The 13,590-nt window shown below is 38.9% G+C and overlaps 1 protein-coding gene across 1 annotated transcript in view; it reads left to right on the top strand.

Moving 5' to 3' along the window:
• The window catches only part of DOCK5 (dedicator of cytokinesis 5), a 289,956-nt gene that overhangs the window by 215,273 nt on the left and 61,093 nt on the right, over positions 1 to 13,590 (top strand). Inside the window, 2 exon segments of the mRNA XM_006864377.1 lie at positions 5,219 to 5,314; positions 11,395 to 11,494. Coding sequence (XP_006864439.1) covers positions 5,219 to 5,314; positions 11,395 to 11,494 — 196 coding nt within the window.

Here is a 13,590-nt window from a genome sequence, read left to right as displayed (position 1 = left end):
TACATCCACCCGATCCGCCATCTTGTTTGCTCGCAACTAACTTTTAAGTTCATGGTTTTTTGTTTTTGTTTTTTAAAGTCATTTCAACATTTTTACATGTAAAATTCCATTACCTTAATTGCATTTACCAGGTTGTGCAACCATCACTGTCTTCACATTTTTCTGTAAGTTCTGATCAAGGATATGAGGAAAACTTTGTATCCTTTCCAATTGGTAACTTGTTAGCTCACCTTTCTTTGTGCACTGCAATTTGGACAGAGCCTCTCTCCCTTCATTACTTACATGGGCCTTTCTGTATTTCTGCTCATTCATACCTCATCCACAAATGTACCAGAGGTCACTGCTCTTTGTGACTGCCTCCCCCTTATTCCTCCCTTCCCTGAGCCCCTGTAGTCTGCTTACTATTTGCATTGCTTATTTGAAATTTATAATTATGGCTTATTCTTCCTTTTTTGGCATAAGTACATTCCTAGAAACCACAGTATAAAACGGAATATGTTTTCCCAAGGAAAATGTCACCAGGGATCTGGTTTGTAACCAAAGCCTTTGTTAAAATATCAATTTAGCAAATAAATAAATGTGACTACTTGTGTCATAAAGACAATTAACAAAAAATAAACAAAGAAACAAAACCTTATAACTCACTAATTATTTTAAATCATCAAATGAAAGTCTAAGCCAATAAAATTGACAACAGTGTACAATTCACTTTGGCTTATGAGGAACTCCAGCATTTTAGAAGGCATATGTAGATAATCCAAAATTAATATAAAATAGAGGTATCAGGTTACATGGTTCTAGTTCCCATACTATCTCTCGGTAGCTCTATGTCTTTGTTTGTTATTGTTAAGTGCCAGCGAGTCAATGCTGACTCATAACAACCTTGTATAGGGTTTCTGAGGAGCAACTAGTGAGTTTGAACTGCCAACCTTGCATTTCAAACTGACCTTTGAGGTCGAGTGCTTGTCCTGGGGCACCACACCAGAACTCCCTGTCTTTAGGCAAGTCATTTTTTGTCTCAGTGCCTCGATTTCCCACATAGTAACATATAGACATTGCTCTAGACGTCTTTTCCACTTGTGTTAATCATTTTGATCCTGTTTTTAATATGCAGTATCTCTGTCTACATCAGTATAACACTGGAGGACTTTTCAAAAATGTCTGGCCTTGAAGGGCCTTGTTGTTGTTGTTAAATGCCATCGAGTCAGTTCTGACCCATAGTGACCCTGTACAGGATTTCTGAGGAGTGACTGGTGAGCTTGAACTGCTGACCTTGTGGTTCAAGCCAACTTTGCAGTCCAACGCATTAATCCACAGCTCTACACAGTGACTCCTATCTGTCTTTGAATGCTAAGTAAAGAAATGTAACTGGTTTATTTTTTTGTTTTGCCAGTAATGGTCCCTGTAATGAGAAGAAGCATTCAAAAGCATTGATCTTATAACTATGTTAAAGTAATAATAAGCTAAATACTATTTTTCTTTTCTTTTTTGCTGATGATAGTGGTATTTTGTTCCTCCCATAAAACATTTTTCAAATGTATAAACTAACTCAATATATCTTCCCTTATACTCTCTTACCTCCTCATTTAATTAAAAATTTGAATTAAATGACAGTTTATTCCTTGTGCCTAGTGGTTAAGTGCCTGGCTGCTAACCAAAAGGTTGTTGTTTGAACCCACCAGCCACTTCACAGCCTGAAAGATGTGGCAGTCTGCTTCTGTAATGTTATAGCCTTGGGAACCTTATGAACAAGTTTACTCTCTCCTAGATAGCCCCCCCACCCCCCAGCGAGATGGATTGGCAAAGTGGCAGCATCAGTGGGCTCAAGCGTGGCAACAGTTGTGAGGTTGGCTGAGGATCAGACAGTGTTTGATTCTGTTGTACATAGGACCATTATGTATAACAGTGCCGACTCGATGGCACCTAACAACAACAACAATAAATAGAGTACTTGGAGTCCTGGTGTGGCGCTGTGGGTTAATGCGCCAGGCTGCAAAGCCGTGTGTACTGCAAGGTTGGCGGTTCAAGCTCACCAGCTGCTCCTTGGAAAGCCTATACAGGGTCACTATGGGTCAGAACTGACTCAGCGGCACTTAACAACAACAACAGAGCCCTGGTGTGGCACTGCGGGTTAATGCGCACTAGACTACAAAGTTGGTTTAAGCCACAAGGTTGGCAGTTCAAGCTCACCAGCTGCTCATCGGAAACCCTGTACAGGGTCACTATGAGTCAGAACTGACTCCACGGCACTTAACAACAACAATAATAATATAGAGTAGTTATGAGTCAGAATTGACTTGGTGTTCTTTGTGCCTTTTTTCATAGTCCAAGATTCCCTCCTCTGTTTTCACAGCTATTGTTGTTAGTAAGTGCCATCGGGTGGGTTCTGACTCATAGCAACCCTAGGTAGGGTGGGTTTCTAAGAAGCAGCTGGTGGGTTTGAACTGCTAACATGGCAGTTAACAATCCAGTGCCTATCCTACACAACAGGATCCCAACTATACACATACTTTTGATTTGTCCTCATTCTTCGAAAGCAGCCAAAATACGCACTTTCTCCATAATGTTGTTCTTGGTACAGGTCTGCTCAAACCTTGTTGTTGTTAAGTGCCGTCGAGTCAATTCCAACCCATAGTGACCCTGTATAGGGTTTCCAAGGAGCTGCTGGTGAGCTTGAACCACCGACATTGCAGTCTGACGCATTAGCCCATAGCGCCAGGACTCCTCCTTGACAATATGTCCAAAGTATCCCTGAATTCTCTTCTCTTTTTCATGTCTCTTTTTAGGCTCTTATTGTATGGAACCTTGGGTTATGAATTAAATTAACAAATACTTCATTCCCTGCTCCTGCGCAGTGTGATAGATATAGGAATACAGCAGTGAAGAAGAAGCCTGCCCTCATGGAGCTGACCTTCTGGTGTGATGTTTTTATTTTTATTCATGCTCTCATGTCCTCTCCTGAAATGTAAATTTCTTAAAGGCACAGAGGACACCTTCTTAATTTTCATGCCTCCATATAGATTCTAGCATGTGACTTGTGCACCTGGTTGTTATGTCATGGAAAGTGGAAGCAGTATTGTCAAGACAGGCAGGTTTTATAAAAGAATTTTATTCAAAGATAGAAGCGCTGGGTGGCACAAGCAGTTAAGCACGAGGCTACTCACTGAAAGGATGGCAGTTCAAATCTCCCCAGGGGTGACTTGAGAAAGAGGCTCTCGTTGTTCCAAAAGGTCATAGGCACCACAAACAGTTCTTTGCAAAACAAGGGTTCATCATGAGTTGGAATTGACTCAACGGTAGCTGATTTAATTTCAAGAAATGAGAAGCTAACAATAGTTGAGATTTTCTTAAAAATACATAATAGCAGTGATTTAGTTGCTTAAGCTATTCACCAGGAGTTTGAAAAATATCATGAAGCCAGAAAGGATAAACGGCTTTGAAAAGTAAAGTCAAATACGGAAAAGTTCGGGCTGCCTGGGTGTACTAGCATCAGATTACAAAAAGGAAAGAAAGACTACAACACAGAGTGACTTTGAAAACATCACAATCTATGAAATCTATACTCCTGGTTTGGCTCTGTAGGATAAGCACTGGACTACTAGCCGAAAGGTTGGTGGTTCAGACCTACCAGCTGCTCCTTGGAAACCCTAATCAGGGTTGCTATGAGTTGGAATCGACTCCATGGTGCTTACAAACAACAAAAGCAAATGTGAAATCTATCACAAAAGATCCAATATTGTATGATCCCAATTTTATGAAACAGGTGGAACCCTGATGGTGCAGTTAGATACTTGGCTGCTAACCAAAAGGTCAGTGGTTCAAGCCCACTCGTCACTCCATGGGAGAAAGATGTGGCAGTTGGCTTCCACAAGATTGTAGCCTTGTAATCCATATGTGGGAGGTCTGTTTCTATAGTCCTATAGCGCTGTGGGTTAATGCTCTGGATTGCAAAGTTGCTTTGAACCACAAGGTTGGTGGTTCAAGCTCACCAGCTACTCCTCAGGAACCCTACACAGGGTTGCTATGGGTTCGAACCAACTCAACGGCACTTAACAACAACAAATAGCATCTCTATGGAGTCCTGTTATGGTATAGTGGGTTAATGCGCTGGACTGCAAAGTTGGTTTGAACTGCAAGGTCGGCAGTTCAAGCTCACCAGTCGCTCCTTGGAAACTCCATACAGGGTCGCTGTGAGTCAGAACTGACTCAGTGACACTTAACAACAACAATACAGGATCTCTATGAGTCTATGAGTCAGAATCTACTAAATGACAGTGATTTTTTTTTTTTAACAGGAAGTAATGTGGCGCTGTGGTTTAATGTGCTGGACTGCAAAGTCAGTTTGAACTGCAAGGTTGGCATTTCAAGTTCACCAGCCCCTCCCTGGAAACCCTATACAGGGTCACTATGGGTCGGAACAAACTCAACAACACTTAACAACAACAATATAGATATCAAAACTTAGTAGAAACCAGTGGGGTGAGACAGCAAGGGAGTGATTACTAGGAGTCACTGAGCTTCTGTCATTGATGGTAGGAAAATTTGGAAAGGGACAGAGGTGGTGTTTGTGCAATATGATAAATATAACTAGTGACACTGTTAAGAAAAAGAATCACATCTATTAGCCACCCTTGTATACTCAGCCCAACTAATTTCTGTAAAAGAACCATAATCATCCTCTTTTGGAACTCGGTGAAATCAAGTAAGTACTCAGAATCTGACATGACAAAGTATTAAATCTCGTTGTCTGAAATTCATTGTCTTTCTACACAGATGTGGCAAGAACTCTGTATTTTCTCTTTTCTGTTTCCATGTGCTTGCCTTATTGTTCTATATGGCAACAATCTGCTCAGCATCAGTACTGAGGGCTTCAGGTTAAAGGTTCCCCCCAAACCATCTATCACATTGGTGGTTATGGTGAGCTCTCACAGACCAGAGTCAAGCTATATGGGTTGGTTATTTGGGAGCCACTAAATTCACCAAATTCTCCTGCACACTACATTCATCTTTTAAATGTCATAACTGATTGTTCTCAACTTATTCCTGTTGTAGCATTATATGTTGTTCCACGAAATGTGTTTTCTTTTGTGGATAAGGGATTCTTTTGAAGGAAACAGTAGGAACTAGATGTAAAGGAAAACGTGTCTGTCCAAGGTTTCCTTAAGAGAATTGAAGCCGAATCAGGAGCTTTGGTGTCACTTCCTGTATTTCTCCTCAGGGCCCCACCGCGATGCACATACAGCAGATCATGGAGCGACTGCTGAGAAGGATCAATCGTACTGTGATTGGGATGAGCCGACAGTCTCCTCACATCGTGAGTATCTCCTGAGTGTCTTACACTGCCACCGCCACTGCTTCTCATTGTCCCTCCGGCATATGGACCAGAGCCTTGAGATTGAATTCATCATCAGTGTCGGTCCACTGTGCAGCATAAGAACACCAACCTTAGGGAGGGAATGGAATCTAGAACTTGGCAGAGATGGATCCCAGCCCTCCTTGACAGAGTGATACATGGTTGTAACCAAGAACAGATCTTGATTCTGGGTCTGATTTGCTGTTGCAGCAGACTGATAGGGAGTAGTGATGGGAGGAGAGTGTTCACAGTTCCCATAAATAAGAGGCATGCAGATCCATTCTGAGGAGCATGCTCATATTGAAGGTTAAATGAATACCTGCTGTAATATTCAAGCAGAGATAGACTAAAACATGCAGGCCCCCTAGGTAGGCTGATAACTTGGTACCCATTCAACCTAAAATTTCTAAATAGTTGTTTAATATTAAGGAAAATCCAAGCCTTTGTGCACAGAGAATGTGTTTTGTCGGCTGCATTCTGCGTTTCCTGTATTGTGCAAGCAATTCAGTTCCACTTCTCAATGCAATGTGTATGCTTGGTTCTGGATTTACTCTCCTTGGAATAATAATAGTGATAGAATTGACACTAATGACAGTAGTGGAATAATAGGAGAAGTAAATAGCTAATGTTTTTATGTGTGTTTACCAGAACTGCTTTAATCGCTTTACGTTTAAAGCTCACAACAATCCTATGAAGCAGTCCTACTACTAACTGCATTTTTCAAATGATGAAATGTACAGAGAGATGAGAAGAAATTTACCCAAGGTGACGTAACTACTAGGTGGGAGGGTGAGGTTTGGACTTGGCTGCAGAGTACATGAGTTTTCTTAACCATGCCTCAGCCCCAAGCAACCCCACCATAGATGTTTCCACCTGTGTACTACAGTCTCCATGAGCAGACTTCTGATACATTAATTCTCCTTCCTTGCATCAGTTTTCCATGTTTTTCGCATGGTGCCCTGAAGTATCTCACAGCAGGTCCTCCCTTTGGTTCCAGGAAAAATTACAAGCTTTTTAAAGAACTTGTGATTAGTTATGTTTTTAGAAATGTCAATGTTACATAGCCTCTTATTTTCCATTTTCTCTGTCTGAATTATTGTTGTTAAAGTGCCGTTGAGTTGGTTTTGACTCATAGCAACCCTGTCTGTATAGGGTTTTCAAGGCTTTAAATTTTCATGGGAGCAAAAAGGCTCATCTGTCTAAATAGGTGTCAATATAAAGTATGTTTAACACCAAAGATAACTGTTGAAAGGCCAAGTATGTTGTCATTAAGCCATATTGTACATGTTCTATTCAAAATGAGTATCTAAGAACTTCCCTACCATTAGAAGAGTTTAGAAAATAACTATCTGAAAACTACTGTGGTAAACAAAAACAATTCGTTTATCCAACAAGTAGGTATAGGAAACTGCTGGGGGCCAAGCACTTTTCTAGAGACTGGAGGTAGGTCAGTGGACAAAATTGACAAAATTGTTGTCTTTAAGAAGCTGGCATCCTAGCGGGATTGGGAGAACCAGACAACAAGCAATAGCATTGTCAGTAATAAATAAAATACACAGGGCTGGAAGAAAGTCAGTGTTGTGAAGAACACACTAAGTAGGATAAGGGAGATCAGGATTGGGGAGTCACAAATTTAAATAATATGGTCAGTCAAGCATGACTCCCTGAGAAGGTACCTTTTGGGCAAACACTTGAAAGCAGGTGAGGGAGTGAGCCATATGGGGAGGCTCTGGGGAAAGAGTTTTCTAGGGGGCAGAGTCTCAGATTTCTTTTATAAGAATCGCATGCGGGTGAAAGAGCTGATCCAAACAAAGCAAAAGAGAAATGACTGTAAGTAAAACCATCTCGCTGCCTTCTAAAAATGCAGCCAAACCCAAAGGATATTATAGAAAGATTCAGCTCTTGTATTGAAGGAGTAAAGTTTGACTAGACTACTCCCAGATCTGGGTGGTATGGTAGCTCTTAGTGGTCCAAATGATTAACTTGCTTTGCTGTTAACTGAAAGTTTGGTAGTTCAAGTCCAACAAGAGGCACTACAGAGGCAACACCTTTCACAAAAATTGCCACTGAAAGTTATATGCAGCATCACTCTGTACACACACAGAGTCACCATAAGTTAGAATTGACTCGTTGGCAAGTGGTGATGTGGTAATCCCAGATCTGTCTCTCAGTGAACTATCTGAGGGATTGAGGGAACATTTATAAAGGTATATGGAAAAATGGAAGTAGTCAAAAATGAAATGGAATGCATTAAATTTGATATCCTAGGCATTAGTGAGCTGAAATGGACTGGTATTGGCATTTTGAAGATGACAATCATATGGTATACTATTCCAGGAATGACAAATTGAAGAGGAATGGTATTACATTCATTAAAAAAAAAATTTAAATCTATCTTGAAACACAGTGCTGTCTGTGATAGGATAATATCCATATGCCTACAAGAAAGACCAGTTAATACCACTATTATACAAATTTATGTACCAGCCTCTAAAGCCAGTAATGATGAAATTAAATAATTCTACCAACTTCTTCGGTCTGAAATTGATCAAACTTATAATCAAGAAGTATTGATAATTACTGGTGATTTAAATGTAAAGTTTGGAAACAAAGAGGAAGGATCAGTAGTTAGAAAATATGGCCCTGGTGATAGAAATGATCCTGGAGGTCACATGATAAAGTTTTGCAAGACCCATAACTTCTTCATTGCAGATGCCTTTATTAAAAAGCATTAAAGATGACTGTACACATGGAGTTCACCCGATGGAATACACAAAAATCAAATTGACTATATCTTTGGGAAAAAGACAGTAGAAAAGCTCCATATCATCAGCCAAAATAAGGCCAAGAGCAGACTGTGAAACACACCATCAATTGTTCATATGGAAGCTCAGGCTGAAGCTGAAGAAAATTAAAACAAGTCCATAAGAGCTAAAATATGACCTCGAACATATCCTATCTGAATTTAGAGACCATCTCAAGAACGGAGTTGATGCATCAGATACTAATGGCCAAAGATCAGAAGAGTTATAGGATGACATCAAGAGCATCATACAATAAGAAACCAAAGGCCATTAAGACAAGAAAGAAGGAAAATACCAAAATGGATGTTAGAAGATACTCTGAAAGTTGATCTCCAACATAAAGATACTAAAGCAAATGGAAGAAATGAAGAAGTAAGAGAAACGGAATAGCACATTTCACATTTCAAAAGGCAGTTCAAAAAGACAAAGTCAATTATTATAATGAAATGTGCAGAGATCTGGAGTTAGAAAACCAAAAGGAAGAACACACTCAGTATTTCTCAAGCTGAAAGAACTGAAGAAAAAATTCAAGCCTCAACTTGCACTATTGAAGGATTTTGTGTAAAAATTATTGAATGATGCAGAAAGCATCAAATGAAGATGGCAGCAATACACACAGTCATTGTACCAAAAAGAAATGGTTGATGTTGAACCTTTTCAAGAGATAACATATGATCAGAATCAGAGGTACTGAAAGAAATTCAAGGTACACTGAAGTCATTGGCAAAGAGCAAGGCTGCAGTAGTTGATGAACTACAAACTGAAATGTTTCAACAAACTGATGCAGCACTGGAGGCACTCAGTCATCTATGCCAGGAAATATGGAAGAGATCCATATTTATACTCATTTCAAAGAGAGGAGAAACCCAGCGGAATGTGGACATCAATGGAAAATAGCATTAAAATCACATTCAAATAAAATTTTGCTAAAGATAATTTTTAAATGGCTCAAACAGTACATTAGCATAAAGCTGCCAGAGGGTCAAGCCAGATTCAGATGAGGATGTGGAATAAGGGATATCATTGCTGATATCTGATGGATCTTGCCTGAAATCAGAGAATACCAGAAAGATACTTACCTGTGTTTAATTGACTATACAAAGGTTTTCAACTGTGTGGATCATGAGAAGCTACGGATAATATTGCTAAGAATGGATATTCTAGAATGCTTGATTGTGCTCTTGAGAACCAAGAGTCCATCATTTGAACATAACAAGGGGACACTGAATGGGTTAAAATCCGTAAAGGTGTGCATCAGGGTTGTAGTCTTTAACCGTACGTACTCAATCTGTACACTGAGCAAATAATCCTGGTGTTCAAGAATAGTTAAATATTAGGGTCCACTAATACAATATATATCAATGTAATAAAAGGAAAAGAAAAGCCTATGATTTTGTTCATAGAAACCAAAAGGTATATGATAAATTCAACATTTACTACAAATTATGAGAAGGAGGAAGCTGTTTTAACTTGAAGTCATTAGCCAACATAATACTTGATGATAATAAACAGAAGACCCAAGACAAGATGTTTCATCTCAGCAGTGTTGCGTAGTATTCTTCTATAATTTCACGCCACTGTAAATGAGACAAGAAACAGATGCTCAGTATAAATATTGAAAAAGAGAAAAATAGTTATAATTATTGTTATTATTTTTGATAAAATGCCTAGTATGTATAGGAAGCCCAGGAGAGTTCATGGAAATTTTAATAAAACTAATTAACAGTTTATTACAGTGACTGGTTTCAAAATAAATAATTTTCAAAGACTTTTCTACATAACACCAATAACTATTCAGAGATTATAGAAGAAAAAAATTTAATCATGAAAACTTGAGAGTACAGATAAATATGAGACAAATAAACGAGTAACCAAATGGAAGTAATAATGGCAGACTTGCCTCCCAGATTTGAAAACATTATAATGCTACAGTAATGAAAATAGTGTCGGTTTCATGTGATGGTGGTGGTGGTTATGTGCCGTGGAGTTGGTTCATTTGCAATATATGTTGGCAAGTTGCTAATAGCCTTAATATACAAAGAGAACTTTAAATGGCCAGTAAACATATGCCATTAATTCAAAGCAAATTAATCAAAAGTAAGATTAAATAAAACTACACCTAGAATAGGCAAAGGCCTGAAGACACTAATAGTCTTAGACATTGGTGAGATGTAAACTATATGATATTTTGGAATTATCTGTGAAAAGTTTTAATGCAATAAGTTTGCTTTTTTATACTTAGAAAAATATAACTAAAAAAACAAAACAAAAACCAAGGTAGAGTGATACAGAAAGATAGGCATACATTTAGAAAGAATTGCTAATGGATAGATTTTCATGGTTTTTATGTGTAGGAAGTTGTTCCTTCCATCCTAAGAACACCTTTATATTCATCTCCTATGTGCAAATACACTTAAATGTGATTAGTTTTTTATAACTAAGTATAGAATTAGAGTACTTCTAGATATTGGCCCTCTGGCAGATGTCTGTAAATCAAATCTGTTTGATTTGATGAAAAGGTACTTCAAATACATAAAAATATAAGAAAATAGGTAATTTCTTACAAATAGAAAAACATTATTCCTCTAGTTATTCAATCCCTTTCTTTAAGCCAAGTCCACAAATCCCCATGCACTGAAGCTAAATGACTAAAGGATTCTAACAAAACTTAACAAATAAGCAAAAAACAGTTGCTTTCAAGTTTATTCCAACTCATGGTGACCCACACAGAGTTGGTATGTTGGAGCATGGAACTATCATTTCCAATCTTCATTCTTCCACACTTAGTTTAGCTACTTCTTTTCTGTCTTTTAACATTCTACCAAATTCAGATTTGTTTAATGATGAAAATACTTCAGATATTTCTTTACAGGCTAATACTGCTATAACTCTGTCTCAGCAAGAAATGTAAAGCTCACATGTTATTTTATCTTAGTTGGTAATCTAGTTGAGATCTTAGAATTAGTGAATATCTCTTGATTATAGAATTCTACAAATCATAGTAGTTAATGGATAAGTAAAGCCTTCAGATTTCTAAACAAAAGTCTGTAAGGTGGTATGTCCCCTTTGGGACTTTGGAATGGAAGATGTTTCCAGTTCGGAAAGGTCCCTGCATAAGCAATTGGGTGGGAACAACCAAAGTACATGGCACCCAAATATTGTTTGTCACTTGGTAGGCTAATGAGTCTGGTTGCTTGTTTGTTTTTCTAAGAACTTGTGTTTTCTTTTTCCTTCAAGGGGAGTTTTGTTGCTTGCATGATTGCCATCCTTCGGCAAATGGATGACAGCCACTATAGTCATTACATCAGCACTTTCAAAACCAGGCAAGACATCGTTGTAAGTTGTCATCATTGGGTTCTGATCATCTTCTTATATTCAACAACAGTACTTCACCAACAAAATGAGTCCAGGGATGTCTTCTTACCCACCTCTAATGCTATATGGCTCTCCACAGTGATTACAACAAGGATTTGAAGTAGAATATAGTGTGTAGAGTAAAAGGTCATCAGGCAACCCCTGTGTCTTTGAGGCTTAGTTGGTGGTGGTGATGAGTGTCCTCAAGCCAGTTCTGACACATAGTGACTCTGGATAGGGTTTCCGAAGAGCAGATGGTGGGTTTGAACTGCCATCCTTGAAGTTAAAAGTCCAAGGCTTATCCTACAGGGCCACACCAGGACTCTGAGAGAGCCCTTATTTAGAAACATTTGCGAGATCTTTTTTTTTTTCTTTTTTCTGAGAGTAAAATATAATGCCTTGTTTGAGGGACAACAGTTGCTCTTGCTAGACAGGAAGCAGATGTCATCCAAGTCTTTTAAGATGTGGTTGATACCATTAAAAGGAACCCTAGTTGTGTGTGTTTAAAACGCTCAGTGCTAATGGAAAGTTTGTTGTTGTTGTTATGTGCTGTGGAATTGGTTCCGACTCATAGTGACCCTGTACAGCCTATAAATCTCAATGGGAGCAGAAAGCCTCACCTTTCTCTTGCAGAACAGCTGGTAGTTTCGAACTGCTGAACGTGAGATTAGCAGCCCAATTTGTAACCACCACGCTACTAGAGCTCCTTAACAGAAAGGTGGTGGGTTCAAATTTACCAGCTGCTCCATGATAGAAAGCCTACTTTTGTAAATATTTCCACTGGAAACCCTACAGGCAGTTTTCCTCTTTCCTACAGGGTTACTATGAGTCAGAATCTACTTGAAGGCAGTATGTTTAGTTATTCATGCCATGCAAGGGCTGTAGGAATCAGAGGTCTTCAAGGTCTTCCAAGAGATGTTTGATACTATTATTTTCAGTGTTCCCTGGAAAAGAAAAGATGTAACTTCTTCCCTTATAGTGTTTTTAAGTTATCTTCAACTGAAGATATGTTCTTGTCTTGTCTTTTCAATGGAAACTTCTCACAGTTGCTATTGGACATGGAGTAAAAGGCAGCCTAAAAAGCTAAGAGCCTTTCCCCCAGGGATCTAGTGTTGTTATGAAGTATCATTGAGTCTAGTAGTGGCTGTTAAAATGTCCATGAGGATATAGACAAGCAGTGGGATAAATATAGCAAATGAAAACTATGTAGCACTAGACTTTGCTCTGGCCAACTTCCAATCATCTTTGGATACTTCAGTCATCCTTATGGTATAAATACTTTACTTTCTATAAACTATAGTGAGAGCGTTTGGCCAGCACACCTGAGGACAGCCAACTCCTTCCCTGTCAATCACCCCTCATGCTCATGAGACCCATGTGATGGGCACATGAGAAATTACAAAGAATATTCTTTATTACTATTAGTTGGTGTATCCTGAACTCTCATAAGGCTGTGTATTGGATCACGTGGCTTAGGCTGGAAATGTAAGAAAGATTTCTCATTTCATATCTGCTTACTGGGGCCTTAACATGCCCTGGTAGGCTGCATGGTACAGGCATGTGCAGCAGTAACCAATACATGTTGCTGTGTTTACAGAGACAGAGTGTGAGCAAGTTAGAAAGAAAGGAGAAGATGGGCAGACATGAAGGCCAAGGTTAGCAGTGTTTTTTTTCCTTTACTGAAAGACAGTGGATGGCTAAGAGTATAGGCTTTAGGAAAACCCAGATTTATGTTTGAGTTCTTATGATTCCATTTTCTTGTATGAAATTTTGGGAAAATTATTTAACCTCACCAAACCTCACTACCCCACTTCCATCGAGTCTATTCTAATTCATAGTGATTCTGTGTAGAATTTCTGAGACTGTAAATTTTTCATGGCAGCAGAACACCTCCTCTTTTTCCTATGGAGCAGCTGGTGGGTTCCAACTGCTGACCTTGTGGTTAGCAGTCAATACATAATACACTAAGATACCAAGTGTAAGGTAATACCTACCTCAAGGGTTAATGTGAGCATTGTTGTTGTTGTCAGGTGCCATCGAGTCGGAACCGACTCATAGCGACCCCATGCACAGCAGAGC

Source organism: Chrysochloris asiatica, unplaced genomic scaffold, assembly GCF_000296735.1.
Source record: "Chrysochloris asiatica unplaced genomic scaffold, ChrAsi1.0 scaffold00064, whole genome shotgun sequence".
NCBI classification, from domain to species: Eukaryota; Metazoa; Chordata; class Mammalia; order Afrosoricida; family Chrysochloridae; genus Chrysochloris; species Chrysochloris asiatica.
Note: the sequence above shows the minus strand (reverse complement) of the source record. Positions and strands in the feature narration are given on the sequence as shown.